The 19345-nt window shown below is 43.6% G+C and overlaps 1 protein-coding gene across 2 annotated transcripts in view; it reads right to left on the bottom strand.

Moving 5' to 3' along the window:
* Window positions 1–19207, bottom strand: part of HECW1 (HECT, C2 and WW domain containing E3 ubiquitin protein ligase 1) — a gene marked incomplete at both ends in the record, with an annotated part of 479237 nt that extends 460030 nt beyond the window's left edge. The window contains one exon of one of the 2 annotated variants that reach the window (XM_082661880.1): window positions 19151–19207. In XM_082661880.1, the coding sequence (XP_082518006.1) occupies window positions 19151–19180 (30 nt within the window). Of the gene's footprint in view, window positions 1–17693; window positions 17817–19150 lie in introns of those variants that run through there. The other variant, XM_082661879.1, reaches the window with a different exon arrangement.
* Between the last annotated feature and the right edge of the window lie 138 nt (window positions 19208–19345).

Genomic DNA, 19345 nt, shown 5'->3' with positions numbered 1-19345 from the left:
GTAGCAAAAATCAAGAAAAGAGGAATTTTCCTAGTGGTGAGTGGGGATGTAGGAGGTGAAGAAGGCTTGCACAATGTTTCATGGACAAGAGAGAACAGAGCAATTATGGGGGAAAATAAGAAGTAATCCCTTGGTAGAAGGAATCAAGCTGATGGGGTTTTATATGAAAAAGAAAGAATGAGAGCTATATACACATAATTTTATCTCACTGGATTTGCCCTGAAAGCTTTTGACCCATTTCCCATGGCATACTGAGGCAGCAGGAGACTCCCAGGATGACTGCAAAACCAGTTAGAGAACAACCTTGGAGTTTATCACCAAGTCAGTCGTGGAAAATGCTGGTACCCTAGGCCTCCATCCAGCCTCCCAACAAAGGGCCCGGTGACCTCTGCTCAGTGGCACCCTGGCACACTCATGCCTCATTCCTCTTAAATAATTCTGAGTAACAGAAAATACTTATTATTGAGCCAAAATCCTCTGCCCACTAGTTTTTTTCCGGACTTGGAGCAAGTACCTCTGCCACCTTTCAGATTTTAAATATTTGAAGCCGTGATCATGGTCCTTTCTTTCCATCCTAGAAATCCTCAAAACACAGTTTTCCTAGAGGAGAAGTTGCAAATTGGAGATTTACAGTTACACCTGGCTGGGCCCACTGAGTATTGTAAAATCATTAAATTAACTTTGTGAAAAAAATCTTGAAATCATAAAATTTCTCTTAAATATCCAGGCTTTTGGTTTTCTTAGAAAAATCAGAAGAATTACTGACATTGGATCACCATCCACATGCCAACAGTTGGCTTGAAGCTGACTAACGACAAGCATGAGCTCCTGGTCCAGTCCCCCTACCCGCCCCCCCAAACCTGAAACCCACATCTGCCTAGACCCCAAGGATATCCGAGTTTCCTGCTCTGATCTAGATGAGCTAGCAAAGGATGCTGCAGAGCACTGAGCCAGGAGCCCAGAGACAGCTTCCCATCTCAGCTTTAACAGATGCAAGTTCTGTGACCCTGGAGCTGGCTGTTTCATCACATGAAATATTAGGGGGTTAAGTGCGATATGGCTCAGGTTCCTTGCCCAGCCAGCATTCCATGAATCTATAAATGGCTTACCTAATTTTCAAATCTCACTGAGCTCATTGCCTGAAAAATGCCTGAAGTCATGAGTTCCACCTGCTAATATCACTTTGAAAAAAAATAGATTGGAAAAATAAAATATCTGGATCTCTCAAAAGCAATTTGCAAATTCATACCAAGATATGCTAAATGTAAAAACAAAGGCATTCACTCTTTTGCCTCTAAAATGAAATTTCAAAGGAGAGAGTTCTAAAAATTAAGAAAAAAATCCTGTCCCAAAGCTTAATGTTTCTGTAAAAATAGCGCATCAATTACACTATTCAGTAGAGACAAATGAACCCTGGAAAAGGGGAGAGGTCAGGACCACAGAACTATGGGCGAGCTTGACACTTCTCCCACCCAATTCCTACCCTCCCCAGTCACTCCCACTCCCATACAATGTAGGTTTAGATTTGTTTTATTTCTCTTGCTGTAAACCCTGAACTTTCTCTATCCAGCTGAAATGCTTCATTCAATGCTTTCTCCAAGAAACTAAAAACTATGCCAGGTTAGCGTCATCTACACCATTAAAGCAAGAGCAAGACGCAGACCTCTAGAGACAAGCGTCTGGCCTTTGGTAATCTTGTTTCCTCTCCCCTCCCCACCAGCATCCCACCCCACCAGAAGAGCTTCGATATCACTATTTCACAGCGTAAGGTAGGCAAGCAGGCTGGGGCCTGGCATTCAGTGTAGTCTGTGAATATCAGACACCACTTGTGCACCAAGCCAGGCCATTCACTTCACCTGGTCCTGGAAGCCTGTGGGTCCACAGCAGGTGGCGAGTATGATAAGAAAAAAAAAAGTGCTTCTTGTTCCAGAAGATTCTCTGGATCAATGTGAAAAGGAAAATTTGTGGCAAAGCTTCAAGTCAGGAGGGGAGCATGTTTCTACAACAGTGAGCTCTCAGGTAACAGACTCAGTGTCTTGGCCCTAAGGTGCCTGAGATCAATGACAGGAGCATTCAATTTTGGTAAAATTAAGCTTAATCAAAGAATATCACAGTAAGTAAGTTCTAAGTCCCTGACAAGGGAGATGTCTGTTTAATGACCAGGAAGCAATACTGTAAATTGGAGGACCTCAACTCTAAGAATGTGACTGTATCTATTCACCATGGTAATCCAGTTCCCAGTCCACTGCCTGGTATATAATAGATGCTCCATTAATAGTGTGAAGAATAAAATAATCACTCTTAAAGGACACAACTTTTTCAGTTTGCCTTCTACAACTAGATGTTCCTCCGCGGCAGGGATTTAATTCTGCTTTGTCTTTTGCACATTTTCACCTTAAACTGTAAGCAGATTTGTCTGGTTGGAAAAATCTCACAAACAACAAAAACACTTTTACAGTCCTCATATAATAGTATGCATATACACACAACATAAATACTCATATAACAGAAGCTTAAGAAATGTCTTCTGAGTGAATGAGTAATTGAAAATTACTGGAAAACAGTTAACAAAGATTTAAAATATATATATATATATACATATATTTCTGTTATATATGTTTCTATATATTTGCATATATAAATGTGTGTTTACATACATATAATGAATTTTTATTTTTGTTTGTGATCTAACAGTCACTTGGTCAAATTTCTCATTCAAAGCCTGAAGCCTCCTCTTTTTAAATTTTTTTAATTTTTAATTTTTTTTTTTTATTGGAGTATGGTTCCTTTATAACGTTGTGCTAGTTTCTGCTGTACAGCAAAGTGAATCAGCCACATGTATACACACATCCCCTCTTCCTTGGATTTCCTTCCCACTTAGGTCACCACCGAGCATTCAGTAGAGTTCCCTGTGCTATACAGTCTGTTCTCTTAGTTCCTTATTTTATACATAGTAGTGTATACGTGTCAATCCCCATCTCCCAATCCGTCCCACCCCCACCCCCCTTGGTATCCACACGTCTGTTCTCTACATCTGTGTCTCTATTTCTGTTTTGCAAATAAGTTCATCTATACCATTTTTCTAGCTTCCACATATATGCGTTAATATACAATATTTGTTTTTCTCTTTCTGACTTACTTCACTCTGTGTGACAGTATGCATATGGTGATATTTTTCCTCTATCCTGGGAAAAGGATGAAAATAACAATTTGTGACTTTCAACTCTTTTTCTCAGGGATGTCACATCATGATTTGAATGTATGTTTCTAAGAAAGATAAATTTTACTTGCTTGCAACAAAAGGATGGTGAATGTTCGCAAAGTTCCTGTGGGAGATATCTCAACAGAAACTGTGCTAGGTTGCCATTGGAAGTTTCGTAAAGATGGGGAGTAGCATTGCCAATAAGGCCCCCATTGAAATTGTGAGTGGGTAACTTCACTGCCAATTATTTCTACCACTGCAGAGATTCTGAGACACACTGACCACCTCATCGTTCCAAGTAGACACCACGTCTAAGCAAGAGTCCCAAGCACAGCCCACCAAAGTCAAGGGTCCACATCTGCTTAGGTATCTGCATTTGCAAAATGAATGGACCACACAAGCAGAAAGAGAACCAGTGTGGGAACAAATACATGTTGTCTCCTGTTGCAGAGTCTCCGAGTCCTTTGAAATTCTGCTGTTTCTACTTTATTGCTTCTTTCAAATGATCTAAAAAGTTAGGCTTCTTCTAAAGAAGGAAGTCCCTCAGACGGGATTGGTAAGGAAGCAACACCAGTGTTGGAAAAGGATAACAGGCATTCTTACTTCAGCTCTGACACTATTCATGGAAGAAAACAAGTTCCCTGTCCAGCTGTGTGATCTCGGGAGAGCCTCTCCAGTCCACAGGTTTGCTCATTCATATAACAAGGATATTGGAAATTGAAGACGTCATCCAGCTGTAAACTGCATTCAGTCTTTAAATAGTTACTGTGTTCTGTTACCGAGCACTGTTCTGGGCACTTAGGAGAATCAATGAACAAAGCAGATAGAAATTCCTGTCCTGTAGAGTTCACCTCTTCCTTGTTCTACTTACCATTATGATACGCATTCCATGGATGCACACGTGATGTATAATGCTGTTCTAGAAGTAATAAAATACAGACCTTCTCAACTCATTCATTTAACGTTCAGAGAAGTACCTGCAGAGAAGTACCTTCAGGATACTAAGGTAAATGTGACACAGTCTTAACCTTGGGGAGTCATCATTTGGTAGGGAGACTAAAAGGCAGGATGGTTTAGTCACGAGCATACAGTGATACTCATCACAGGGGAGCTCAGTGTGGGAGAGTCATATCTATTGGGAGACTGAGGGATGGCTCCTGTTACAAGGTGAGGTTTAGGCTAGATCTTAAAAATGGGTAGATTTATAGAGGAGTGGGGAATCTAAGAGGAGAAAAAGCATAAGGAAAAAAGTACATAATTATAGGAAAGCACAGAGCATGTTTAGAGAAATGGAAAAAAGATCCATTTGGCTGTCGCTGAAGTCAAATGGTACACTGGGCACAGGGTGGGCCACAGCCCACAGACCTATGAGGCCAGCCTGGGGAGCTGGTTCTTTATGGCATAGACTTTGGCGGCTCCCAGGGTTTTGGACACAGGAATGACAGGCTCACATTGAAGATGACAAAGTCAAGTGGCCCCGAGGAGGCAGAGACCAGAGGGCAGAGAGCAGTTTTAGCAAGTCCTGGCAACAACAGTAAAAACATAGGAGGGGATATGGGGATATAAGTATACGTATAACTGATTCACTTTGTTATACAGCAGAAACTAACACAACAATGTAAAGCAATTATACTCCAATAAAGATGCTAACAAACAAAACAAAACAAAAACATAGGAGGGGCCAATTCAACAATAACTGAGTGACCAGTGGCTGCATGTTGGATGTTGAGGAGGAAGCAAAGACAAGCTGGAGCTCTAACAGTCAGAGAACACCGGCCAGGATAAACAACACAGAGACCCAGTACCAACAAAATGCCCACCTTGAGGAGTGGGGGAAATAGTTATGGAAAAGAAAAAGTATTCTCGGAGGATCCAGAAGCCTAAAAATACCATCCAAACTTGAATCCAGCAGATTCTAAAGGGATTTTTATCCTGTAAAGGATGTCCATTATATTCCAGGCACTGGGCAAAGAGACAGGTCCCTGATTGAATGAGTTTACAAGTTAGAAGGGGAGACAGACAATAGACACACAAGAAAGAAAATACACAACAACGGATTGGTTCAAGATGGCCAAGTAGAAGGACGTGCGCTCACTCCCTCTTGTGAGAGCACCAGAATCACAACTAACTGCTGAACAATCATTGACAGGAAGACACTGGAACTCATCAAAAAAGATACCTCACATGCAAAGACAAAGGAGAAGCTGAAATGAGACGGTAGTGAAACAGGAGGGAAGGAGGCAGGGCACAACCTTTGAAAGAATGACATAGCCAGAGGACATGACATAAACTGATTAGAACCAAATGGATCCAAGCTGGTGGAGGAGTCGACTTTTTCCACTACACCTTGGGCCTCAGAATCAGCAAGCTCACATCAGCAAGCGAAATGACACACCCACAGGCGCCATGACAGTTCCAAGACTGACCATAAGGATCAAAAGTGGGCAGCGGCCCAATTTCTGGAAATCCCCGCCCCTTCCTAAAATAGCTGGAATACTCCTCCCATTCATTAGCCTATGAAATTACCCACCCCTATAAAAACTGACAACCCCATACTCTGGTGCCTTTCTCACCTTCTGAGATGGCCCACACTCTGTCTGTGGAGTGTGTTTCTCTCTAAATAAATCCACTTCTTACCTATCACTTTGTCTCTCACTGAATTCTTTCTGCAATGAGACATCAAGAACTTGAGCTTCATTAAGTCATGAAACCAGGTGTGTGATCTCAGTTGGAAGACTGTGGGTTTTGGCTGGGTTCGAGTCCCAGCCGTGTGGGTTCTAGTCCCAATCAGGATTTTGGCCAGGTTCAAGTCCCGGCATGTGGGTTCAAGTCCAAATCTGAGGTGCACGGTTTTCAGTAGGAGGGGCGCAATCACAATAAAATCAAATCCCATAACCGCTGGGTGGGTGACTCACAAACTGTAGAACAATAATACCACAGAAGTCCACCCACTGGAGTGAAGGTTCTGAGCCCAACGTCAAGCTTCCCAACCTGGGGGTCCAGCAAGGGGAGGTGGAATTACCAGAGAATCAGATTTTGAAAGCTAGGGGGATTTGATTGCAGGACTTTGACAGGACTGGGGAAATAGAGACTCCACTCTTGGAGGGCACACACAAGTAGTGTGTGCATCAGGACCCAGGGGGAAGGAGCAGTGAATGCATAGGAGACTGAACCAGACCTAGTGTTGGAGGCTCTCCTCACTGTGGGGACAAGGACACTGGCAGCAGAAGTTCTGGGAAGTACTCCTTGGCATGAGCCCTCCTGGAGTCTGCCATTAGCCCCACCAAAGAGTCTGTAGCCTCCAGTGCTTGGTCACCTCAGACCAAACAACCAACAGGGAGGGAACTCAGCCCCACCCATCAGCAGACAAGTGGATTAAAGTTTACTGAGCTCTGCCCACCAGAGCAACAGCCAGCTCTACCCACTACCAGTCTCTCCCATCAGGAAACTTCCACAAGCCTCTTAGATAGCCTCATTCACCAGAAGGCAGACAGCAGAAGCAAGAAGAACTACAATTCTGCAGCCTGTGGAAGGAAAACTACATTCACAGAAAGACAGACAAAATGAAAAGGCAGAGGCCTATGTATCAGATGAAGGAATAAGATAAAACCCCAGAAAAACAACTAAATGAAGTGGAGATAGGCAACATTCCAGGAAAATAATTCAGAATAATGATAGTGATGATGATTCAGGACCTCAGAAAAAGAATGGAGTCAAAGATCGAGAAGATGTAAGAAATATTTAACAAAGACCTAGAAGAATTAAAGAACAAACAAACAGAGATGAACAATACAACAACTGAAATGAAAACTACACTAGAAGGAATCAATAGCAGAATAACAGAGGCGGAAGAATGGATAAGTGACTTGGAAGACAGAATGGTGGAATTCACTGTCATGGAACAGAATAAAGAAAAAAGAATGAAAAGAAATGAAGACAGCCTAAGAGACCTCTGGGACAAAATTAAACCCACCAACATTCACATTACAGGGGTCTCAGAAGGAGAAGAGAGAGAGGAAGTACTGAGAAAATATTTGAAGAGATTATAGTCGAAAACTTCCCTATCGTGGGAAAGGAAATAGACACCCAAGTCCAGGAAGCACAGAGAGTCCCAGGCAGGATAAACCCAAGGAGAAACATGCCAAGACACATAGTAATCAAATTGACAAAAATTAAAGACAAAGAAAAATTATTAAAAGCAACAAGGGAAAAACAACATACAAGGGAACTCCCATAAGGTTAACAGCTGATTTCTCAGCTGAAACTCTACAAGCCAGAAGGGAGTGGCATGATATACTTAAAGTGATGAAAGGGAAGAACCCACAACCAAGATTACTCTACCCAGCAAGGATCTCATTCAGATTCAACGGAGAAATCAGAAGCTTTACAGACAAGCAAAAGCTAAGAGAATTCAGCACCACCAAACGAGCTCAACAAATGCTAAAGGAACTTCTCTAAGTGGGAAACACAGGAGAAGAAAAGGACCTACGAAAACAAACCCAAAACAATTAAGAAAATGGTAATGGGAAAATACATATTGAGAATTACCTTAAATGTGAATGGATTAAATGCTCCAAAAGACACAGTCTCGCTGAATGGATACAAAAACAAGACCCATATATATGCTGTCTACAAGAGACCCACTTCAGACCTAGGGACACATACAGACTGAAAGTGAGGAGATCAAAAAAGACACTCCATGCAAAGGGAAATCAAAAGAAAGCTGGGGTAGCAATTCTCATATCAGACAAAATAGATTTTAAAATAAAGAATGTTATAGGAGACAAGGAAGGACACTACATAATGATCAAGGCAAGGGATCAATCCAAGAAGAAGATATAACAATTATAAATATATATGCACCCAACATAGGAGCACCTCAATACATAAGGCAACTGCTAACAGCTATAAAAGAGGAAATCAACAGTAACACAATAATAGTGGGGGACTTTAACACCTCACTTACACAAATGGACAGATTATCCAGAGAGAAAATTAACAGATGAATGGACAAAGAAGATGTGGTACATATATACAATGGAATATTACTCAGCCAGAAAAAGGAATGAAATTGAGTTATTTGCAGTGAGGTGACTGGACCTAGAGTCTGTCATACAGAGTGAAGTAAGTCAGAAGGAGAAAAACGAATACCGTATGCTAACACATATATATGGAATCTAAAAAAAAGGGTTCTGAAGAACCTAGGGGCAGGACAGGAATAAACATGCAGACATAGAGAATGGACTTGAGGACACAGGGAAGGGTAAGGGTAAGCTGGGACGAAGTGAGAGAGTGGCATGGACTTATGTATACTACCAAATGTGAAATAGATAGCTAGTAGGAAGCAGCCACATAGCACAGGGAGATCAGCTCGGTGCTTTGTGACCACCTAGAGGAGTGGGATAGGGAGGGGGGGAGGGAGACACAAATGGAGGAGATATGGAGATATATGTATGTGTATAGCTGATTCACTTTGTTATAAAGCTGATTCACTTTGTTATAAAGATATATGTATGTGTATAGCTGATTCACTTTGTTATATTCACTTTGTTATAAAGTGTTATATATTCACTCCTCCACTTTGTTATTCACACAAATGGAGGAGATATGGAGATATATGTATGTGTATAGCTGATTCACTTTGTTATACACCATTGTAGAGCAATTATACTCCAATAAAGATATTTTTTAAAAAAAGAAAAAAGAAACACAAGATTTAAATGAAACAATAGACCAGATAGATTTAATTGATATTTATAGGAAATTCCATCCAAAAACAGCATATTACGCTTTCTTCTTAAGTGCACACGGAACATTCTCCAGGATAGATCACATCTTGGTTCACAAATCAAGCCTCTGTAAATTTAAGAAAATTGAAATCATATCAAGCATCTTTTCCGACCACAATGCTATGAGATTAGAAGTAAATTACAGGGAAGAAACATAAAAAACACAAACACATGGAGGCTAAACAATACGTTACTAAATAACCAAGAGATCACTGAAGAAATTAAAGAGGATTTGAAAAACTACCTAGAGAAAAATGACAATGAAAACATGACGATCCAAAACCTATGGGATGCAGCAAAAGCAGTTCTAAGAGGGAAGTTTATAGCTATAGAAGCCTACCTCAAGAAACAAGAAAAATCTCAAATAAACAATCTAAACTTACACCTAAGGGAACTAGAGAAAGAAAAACAAACAAAACCCAAAGTTAGCAGAAAGAAGAAAATCATAAAGATCAGATCAGAAATAAATGAGATAGAAACAAAGAAAACAATAGCAAAGATCAATAAAACTAAAAGCTGGTTCTTTGAGAAGATAAACAAAACAGATAAACCCTTAGCCAGACTCATCAACAAAAAGAGGGAGGGGGCTTCCCAGGTGGCGCAGTGGTTGAGAGTCCGCCTGCCGATGCAGGGGATATGGGTTCTTGCTCCGGTCCAGGAGGATCCCACATGCCGCGGAGCAGCTGGGCCCATGAGCCATGGCCGCTGAGCCTGCGCGTCCAGAACCTGTGCTCCACAATGGGGGAGACCACAGCAGTGAAAGGCCCGCATACCACAAAAAAAAAAAAAAAAGAGGGCGAGGACTCAAGACAATAAAATTAGAAATGAAAAAGGAGAAGTTACAACAGACACCGCAGAAATACAAAGCATCATAAGAGACCACTACAAGCAACTCTATGCCAATAAAATGGACAACCTGGAAGAAATGGACAAATTCTTAGAAAGGTATAACCTTCCAAGACTGACCCAGGAAGAAATAGAAAATATGAACAGACCAATCACAAGTAATGAAATTGAAACTGTGATTTAAAATCTCCCAACAAACAAAAATCCAGGACCAGATGTCTTCACAGGTGAATTCTATCAAACATTTAGAGAAGAGCTAACACCCATCTTTCTCAAACTCTTCCAAAAATTTGCAGTGGAAGGAACACTCCCAAACTCATTCTATGAGGCCACCATCACCCTGATACCAAAACCGGACAAAGATACTACAGAAAAGAAAATTACAGACCAATATCACTGATGAATATAGATGCAAAAATCCTTAACAAAATACTAGCAAACAGAATCCAACAGCACATTAAAAGGATCATACACCATGATCAAGTGGGATTTATCCCAGAATGCAAGGATTCTTCAATATATGCAAATCAATCAATGTCATACACCATATTAACAAATTGAAGAATAAAAACCATATGATCATCTCAATACATGCAGAAAAATCTTTTGACAAAATTCAATGCTGATTTATGATAAAAACTCTTCAGAAAGTGGGCATAGAGGTAACCTACCTCAACATAATAAAGGCCATATATGACGAACCCACAGCAAACATTATTCTCAATGGTGAAAAACTGAAAGCAATTCCTCTAAGATCAGGAACAAGACAATGATGTCCACTCTCACCACTGTTATTTAACATAGTTTTGGAAGTCCTAGCCACAGCAATCAGAGAAGAAAAGGAAATAAAAGGAATACAAATTTGAAAAGAAGAAGTAAAACTGTCACTGTTTGCAGATGACATGATATTATACATAGAGAATCCTAAAGATGCTACCAGAAAACCACTAGAGCTAATCAATGAATTTGGCAAAGTAGCAGGATACAAAATTAACGCACAGAAATCTCTTGCATTCCTATACACTAACAATGAAATATTAGAAAGAGAAATTAAGGAAACAATCCCATTCACCACTGCAACAAAAAGAATAAAATACCTAGGAATAAACCTACCTAGGGAGACAAAAGACCTGTACTCAGAAAACTATAAGACACTGATGAAAGAAATCAAAGGTGACACAAAGAGATGGAGAGATATATACCATGTTCTTGGATTGAAAGAATCAATACTGTGAAAATGACTCTACTACCCAAGGCAGTCTACAGATTCAATGCAAACACTATCAAATTACCACTGGCATTTTTTACAGAACTAGAGAAAAAAATCTTAAAATTTGTATGGAGACACAAAAGACCCTGAAGAGCCAAAGCAATCTTGAGGGGAAAAAATGGAGCTGGAGGAATCAGGCTCCCTGAGTTCAGACTATACTACAAAGCTACAGTAATCAAGACAGTATGGTACTGGCACAAAAACAGAAATATAGATCAATGGAACAGGATAGAAAGCCCAGAGATATACCCACGCACCTATGGTCAACAATCTATGACAAAGGAGGCAAGAATGTACAATGGAGAGAAGACAGTCTCTTCAATAAGTGATGCTGGGAAAACTGGACAGCTACATGTAAAAGAATGAAATTAGAACACTTCCTAACACCATACACAAAAAGAAACTCTAAACGGATTAAAGACCTAAATGTAAGACCGGACACTACAAAACTCTTAGAGGAAAACATAGGAAGAACACTCTTTGACATAAATCACAGCAAGATCTTTTTTGACCCACCTCCTAGAGTAATGGAAATAAAAACAAAAATAAATAAATGGGACCTAATGAAACTAAATGAGGGGTGTGAGGAAAGAGGGGAGGTAGATGGCACAGTGTAAACAGAGGGTCAAGGAAAGCCTTCCTGAAGGTTTGTTATTTCATTAACTGAGGGGGCAAGCTCAGGGAGCTGGGAGAGATGCCCTCGGTCCAGGGAACAGCATGTGAGATGAGAATGTGCGCGGCATGTTCTAGGAAGAACAAGGAGATGGGGGACTGGGACCCAGTGAGCAGGGTGAAGAGAGAGTGAAGCAGGAGCTGTAGGCTCAGGTATACAGAGCCTTGGAGGCCAAGTGAGGGGTCTAGATTTCATTTTGAGCAGGATGGAACCATTGGGGGATTGTGGGCAAAGATATAACAGGGATTTGTGACTGTTTGCGTCATGTTTCCGTTACATGCCAACATTTAAAATAATGCCTGACACATGGAAGATATTTAGTCAATATTTATTGAATGAATGAATGATCACTGGGGCTGCTGTAGAGAGACTAGACTGCAGATGGGCAAGAAATGCAGGACACTGGTTAGGAGTCAAGGGCAAAAGTCAAGCCATCGTGCTAGCTTAGTTAGGGGTGGTGGTCCTGGATGAAGCGGGTGAGGTGGAGAAAGAATCATCTACTGAAAACTAGATGTGGGTGAGAGAGAGAGAGAGAAATCAGGGGTCTCAAAGGCATTTGGCCTGAGCAACTGGAAAAACAGAGCTGCCGCTTACGGAGATCACTGGAGGGGAAGCAGGTTTGGGGAGTGAAAATCCAGAGTTGTGTTTTGCACTATAAATTTAATAATGCGTGGCATTCACGGGGAGGTGCTGGTGGTAGTATATTCAAGTCGGGCATTCCGGGAATGAGTCAGGACTCGGGAAAGAAACTGGGGATCACCCGCATGAAGGCAGTATTGAGACCAAAGGCGGAAATATATATACGTACAAAGAGACCTGAGAGCCAAGTCCTGCAGAATTCCATCATGTAGAGGTCAAAATGCAGTAGGTCAGTAGGGATAGAACTTCAGGGGCCATCAAGAATGCCTGAGAAGGAAGACCCAGAGAGGCAGCAGGAAAACCTGGAGAACCCAGTGTCCTAGAAGCCAGGGGCTCAAGAAAGAGGGAGTGGTCCTCGGTGTGAGATGCAGCTGAGAGATGGAGAACCGTCTTCTCCTCCACAGGGCAGACAGCACCGGTGACTGTCATGGGAAGAGTGGAAGGGATGGATGGGGACAGGAGCCTGGCTGGGGTGCTGCCGAGAAAGGCAGAGGGAGAGATGAGACGGGGGCACCAAGAGAGCCTCAAAGGAACGGACGGTGCTCTGGTCTCAGGCTGCATGGCGGGTATTTGTTTTGCTTTGCTCATAATCTACATGTGTGTTAAGTGTGTTATTTGTCTAAATCAAACACTATACATTAAAATGTGTTTTAACAGCCTGAGATGGAGAGAGTGGAGAAACCCCGTGTAGACCATTTTCTCGAGGCTTGTTCTAGAAGAGGAAACAGACCATCGATGGTCAGGGGAGGAATCTGTAAGGTGTAATATGTTAACAGTGCACTTGTGCACCCACTGTTTCCTTACCATGATCCCCTTTAGCTGCAGGTGCTGTGCCTGGTCACTGACAGAGCAGACACGGAGGGCTGGGGGGAGGGGAGAGAATGCCAGCAAAACCCTCAAAATGATTGTTTTTCCCTCAGCTTCAAAAAACTCACTGCTACAAAAATAACTTGTGCTCAAAATAGAGGGAAACGTTTGTTAATTAAGTAGTTTTAAGGTTTGATGGCAAAGGGGATTAGGAATAACAGTAAAGAAAAAGAGAAGTCCTTTTAAGGAGAAAAATCTATTGATTGTGTTCTGTAGTTTTCCCGCTGGTCAGTGTATTACAGGAAGGAAGATGACAAATAGCTCGTGGGTCCATTAGCTTTGCTACTCACAGTAAACAAGCAAGGTCTAATTTGTTTATTTCTAGTCTCCCCATCTTTTTCCCCCCTTAACCTGAATCTCTGAATTTCAATAATGTGTAGGACTGCGATTTCTGTTTCTGAAACTGCTGTGACTTAAACCCCGAAAGCAAAAGCAGAAAGATTTGTACAAGTTAAATGGGTGTCGATTTAAGGACAAAGTGATTGAATTACAATCTGTGGCCGTGGATGTGAATTCTGGTCCTTTTTTTTTTTTCTTTCACACGCATGATATTTCCCTGACATCTGTGCAATACAAATAGATCTAGAAAGTGTGAAAGGGAAAATCTGCTCTACTAAATATATAAAAGGGACCCCGCATGAAGTCTCCATGATAACATTCGTCATCATGGGCACAGATGGCGTCCTTTCCCAGCTCTCCCCACCTGCCCCCCCTCCAATACCGGTTTAAGCTCCATCCACTGAATTCTCCCCAAGATATTGCAATGCCATAGATGCCTGATCACACCAGAAGAACCCGTCTGTACAATATATCCTCATTTTTCAGTCCTCCCGTGTGCTTCAAACTTGGGGCTATAAATCAGGTGGGTTCTGAACTAATCCTGTGAACAGCGCACATCACTTGTTGCTATGGAATCCAGATGTTTTCTCCAGTGACCTGGGAGCTTAGTCGTCCTTGTGATATCTTGCCAAGAAGCAGCGGTATTATTGTCATCCCACACCGACTACTTATTTTCCCTACAGTGCCCATGTTATAGAACGTGACAGCCATTTACCAATACCCACACATCCAAATATTATGGAGTGAGATATATAAAACATATATCTAGTGCTTTGTTTCCTGAAGTGTTTAAGGAGGCTTTAAGACAGAAAGGCCCAGTGGTCAGAAAGTCTGTGAGGCACACACAACTACTATAAGCACAATTAGCCGACGAGCAGGTCTGCCTCTATCCCTCTTTGTATCTTAACTTGAGAAGCAAAGCTCATGAAGAAAGAAAAGGCTGCGACAAGGAGGAAAGTTATGAGGCTTCGACACCTGCATTTGGTGGGGCAGGGTGGCCAGTGCTACTACAGGCATATGTTTTATGGGTGGGACAGGAGGTCAGTGGAGTTTAAGGAAGAACAAAACCAAGAAAGAGCAAAATGAGAAGCAGACAGAAATGGAAAGGGACGTTGCTGGATGAATCTCAGGGAATACTTTCGAATGCAAGAGTTAGTTACTCAGCTGGGAGACACACTCAACGACCAGAATAAAAATGCTTTACAGTAGCTCTTGGAACTTTGACCATCAAACCCTAAAACTCTAAGCGTTTGATCCAGGATTTAGAGATGGTTTGTTCTTCCACCACTGCCCTCCTCCCTGGGATCCGGAACTGCCACAAACCTTTGCTTTTAATACAGCAAGTTTTACAAATAAGAAAGAATTACTATACTTATAAAGAAGAGTGTTAACAGAGGGCTCAAAGGGATTATTAGATAACCCGAAGCTGACACACGTGGCCTTAAGTATTTCTACTCTGTATATCGCAAAGTTAAATTCTCGCTGATATATTCTGCTCTCCAACTGGCACAATTGCATAAACGGAGAAAAACGATCACAGAATCATGGTGTTAATCCTTTGGGATTACCTGGTTCAACTCCCTACTTTTAAGGAAGAAGAAGGTAAACCTCAGAGAGGAAAAGTGTCTTGATAAACACCCCTTTATCACACCTTTTTCTCTAAAAGTCCATGAACAGCAAACATGCCCAGGACTGAATTTTAGAAATGGCACGTGGGCACTTAACTTCCTGGTTTCCTAACCATAACCTGTCCTGTTTTCTAAGATGGAAAGGAAGGAGGTGATGGGAGAGAAGCAGGGGTCTCTCTGATGGGAGATCCCGTCAGGGTGGGCTGGCCAGCAACAAGGGTTGTCTATGGGCTAACTGCTGGCTTGTTTCAGAAGCTCAGCTGAGGGTGGTTAAATGTGATTTGAACAAACAATGCGTCCATCAGTGGCTTTCCCTGGATGACTCCATCGTCCTAGCAACCTCTGGGTGGTGGGACCAAGACGTGGAGAGAAGGAGGGCTGAGGGGTGCTCATCCCTTCCGTGTAAGTGCAGGTAAGAGAACAAAGTGCTTGGGCTGGACACATTTCCTTCTAAGGCTACAGCAAGAAGAGAGCAGTGGTCAGCTTGGGGTTTCTCCACGCTCTCTGTCTCAGCTCGATTTGTCAAAATGGACAATCCAGGTCTTAAAAAGTTAAAAAAAAATGCTTTTAGTTTAAAAAATAAAATAAAAATAAGTAAAAAAGAAAAGATTTAAAAAATAAAACAAAAAATAAAGAGCCCCAAGCTGCAGGATCTGAACTTGCAGTTTACATGGCTTTTTACTGAGGGTGGGGCTGGAACCTCTCTGCCTGGATTTGAGTCCCGGCTCACTGGTTCCCTTCAGTGTCTTACATAACCTCTCTGATTTGCCCATCTGATTCACGAAGGGAAGAATTCCCACCTACTTCCTGCCTAAACAAGTAGAGGACATTTTTCTGACCTGAAACCCACTCAGTCAATATTCCGCTCAGGGCAAAGTCTGAGGTGCCAGAGAGACGAGAGATGAATTTAACAATGCCCTTGTCCTCAAGAAGCTCACAGCAGGAGTGACACCAGGGGACTGTGCCCATTCACAACTCATGTAACTGCAATATGATAGGTGATGCCTTAGCGGTGTGGGCGAAAAGGCTGTGGGAAAACAAGACCAGAAGTGATACATTATGCTCGGCAGGTACTGTTATTCCAGGATGTTATTTTGTTCGTAACTTAAAAAAAAAAAAAAAAAAAAAAGAGCACACTACTGGGGAAAATTGTGTGGATGAGCATATATCATTAACCAAATACCCCAAGTACCCCTAAATTGTAAAAATTGCTATAAGCACGTGAAAACACTTTGCTTGCCTGTTTAAAGTAATTGTTGCCTTATCATTTTTGTAACAGCCAACAGTCCTAGCAAGTTTTAGGAGCAACACCAAATTCGATCAGGGAAAGTAAGTTGGATGCTACAGACAATTGCTATGTAGGATTAAACAGCTACCCAGAGTCTTTCATTCAAGGCAGACAAACAAAATCAATGATTGGAAATAAGCTACATTCTTGATTATCCACAAAAGATGGGGCAGGAATCGATAATGAAGCCACAATAAGGAGAAAATCTGTTATCCAATTAATTCAACATTCTTCTCTGTCCCCCCAATCCCCATTAAATCTCTTGATATAGTGGAAAGAAAAATGAACTGTTGGCTAATTGCATCTATGGGAAAAATGCAGATGCTGAGGTTAAAAAAATGCAGGTGTAAAAATAAACCATAAATTCTATAATCAGTCCGTGGTTTGCTCGTATAGTTTTGGGCTATAGTTAGCCTTGCTAAATTGGGTGACTTTTCTTACTTCTCTACCATTATCATATAATGCTGGAACTGGAAGGAACCACAGAAATCAACTAGTCCAACTTACGTTACAGATAAGGAAGGGGACCGCAGAGGCTTGCCCTCCCATGGTCACATCTGGCCTTTTAGCATCTCCTATATTAACGGTCATATCTGATGCAAGTACCGTAGAAGGTAAAACTTAAAACAATCTTTGAAAGCACCCATCCTTAAAAGCCAGAAGTGTAAAAGGAACCAAGTGATGCTATGTGCACACATCTCAGCGGCTGCAGTCCCTCAATACTGATGCATTGATAGGCTGTCCCGGCTTGGGATGTGGTCTCCTTATCCAGTCAGTAATGTCATAGTCTGAACAAACTTAGGTGATTCGCCTTCATGAAATAAGTACCCCAGACAAAAACAACTGGCATTCCACAAGGCTGCCGACTTGCACTAGCCTGGGATCCCAGAATTAGTCAGAACATGGTTTATTAAGCAAAACACTCTGAAATCCAGCATGCCTGTAGGTCTAGGAATTAAAATAGTGCTGTTGTCTCAATGCCACACTCCAGAGGAGGGAGCGAACAGGAGGGGGCAACAGGAAATTCTACCACACTCTATCTCTCTACCAAACAGACACACACATCATACCAGGGTAGACATGTGGACTCTAATCCCTTCTTAGTGGAAAACACACATTTTCAAAATGAATCCCCGATCTAGGATGAATTACCGTAAGAGCCACAGCCGGAGCTAGTCCGCTGATGAGAAACGCAGATCTGGCCACCTGCTTTGAGATGCCTTGGGCCACGACACTGCCGGGGTCTTTAAAGGCTGGCCTTTTCTGGTAGGGCATCTGCCCTCCTAAATCGCGTTTAAATTCCAGAAAAAGAGAGACGATGCCTCCCTTGGTCTTTGAACTATGCTGCTCTTCCTGTATCCATTTCTGCTGAACACAGCTTTATCTCTTCAAAGAGAAAAAAAATAAAAACAAGAGGAGAATTGCACCACTGCAGATCCCAAGAGAAGTAGGCACAAAACTACAGCAACGTCAAATAATATCTTCAGCAACTAGGAAAATCCCCACACGCTAGCTGGTGTCAGCCCAATGCAGACTGGGGCGCGCTGTGCCCGGAACCACAAGAAGCCGGGCAGCTCTGCAGCCTGTGTCCCTGCCAGCTCCCCCCACGCGCTGAAATTCGGCAGGAAGAACTTACGATGCCCAGCCTCTGTATGCAAGACAGACAGACAGATCACGCACCCACACACCGCAAATCTGCCAAGGGGCCGGGACATCCAAGAGGCAGAGCGATCAGAAGGCCCTGGAGAAACGGGTGATGGTTTGAGCCCACAAGGTTTGAGCCCTCGGATTTTGCTGCACTGTCACGATCCAGGAATGTAGCGGCAGGAGCAAACGCACCTCCAGCCAAAAATGGACCGGACGCGTTTTTCCCCGCGGCTCCCTCCCCGCCTGTGTGCAGGTCGCAATACGGTAGGCGAAAGGACCGGCCGCTCCCGCTGAAACTCGGCTGGCAGGCCCGGCTGAGCGGCCGGGGACGGGGCGGCGCTGGAACAGCCTGGATGCGCCGCGCATCCTCCCCGCCTGCCACCACCCAGGGGAGCAGGGGCCGCACCTGCCACGCGCCCCCTGAGCCAGCACCAGCGAGCACCTGCGGGGCTGCGGGCGTTCGCTCGGCTAACCCAGGGCATTGCCGGGGACACAATTGTCCAAGCCAAAAGGGAGCCCGAGGCAAAGCCCAAATCCAGGGCTTTGGTTCACAAGGGGTGGGTGTGGGCTGGGAAGGTGGATTACGTAGGTCTCTCCGCCCCCTCCCCTGATACCTCCTCACCACTGGGAGGGCGCCGGGGGGGAGGGAGGGAGGGAGGCGGAGGCGCCGCGAACCCGCTTGGGGGCTTCTTTGTTTCTCTCCGTGCCCGGCAGGAGGGCCCGGTGTGCCCGCCGTAGCCAAGCCGGGGTCGCCACCCGGGGACGCCTGCCCAGCCCGGGTGGCGGCACGCCCCAAGCTGACAATTGAACCTCGCGGGAGAAGCAAGAGGGTGGGGAGGAGGGTGGATCCAGGGCCCTAGGGAGGGAGGGCGCTGACGGGGCCTCGGGAGCGGCGGGGAAGCCGCCCAGAGGAGGGCGGGGGAAGGGGCGGTAGGTAGAGTCCCCGCCCGGAGCCCGCTTACCTTGGCAGCCCCGGCCTGGGCACAGATCATGCTCCCATCCGCGCGCAGGTTGGAGCCGGGGGGCGCACGTGCCCTGCCTGGCGCGCCGGACGCTGGGGACCTGCCGGGGGCGGTGATGACCCGGGCGCTCACCCGCTCTCGTAACGCTCCTGGTGCCTGGGGAGAGCGGCGGCCACGGCCACGGCGGAGGGGCGC

This window comes from Grampus griseus (genome assembly GCF_964374135.1).
Source record: "Grampus griseus genome assembly, chromosome: 9".
Classification (NCBI taxonomy): domain Eukaryota; kingdom Metazoa; phylum Chordata; class Mammalia; order Artiodactyla; family Delphinidae; genus Grampus; species Grampus griseus.
This window is presented reverse-complemented; position numbering and strand designations above follow the sequence as displayed.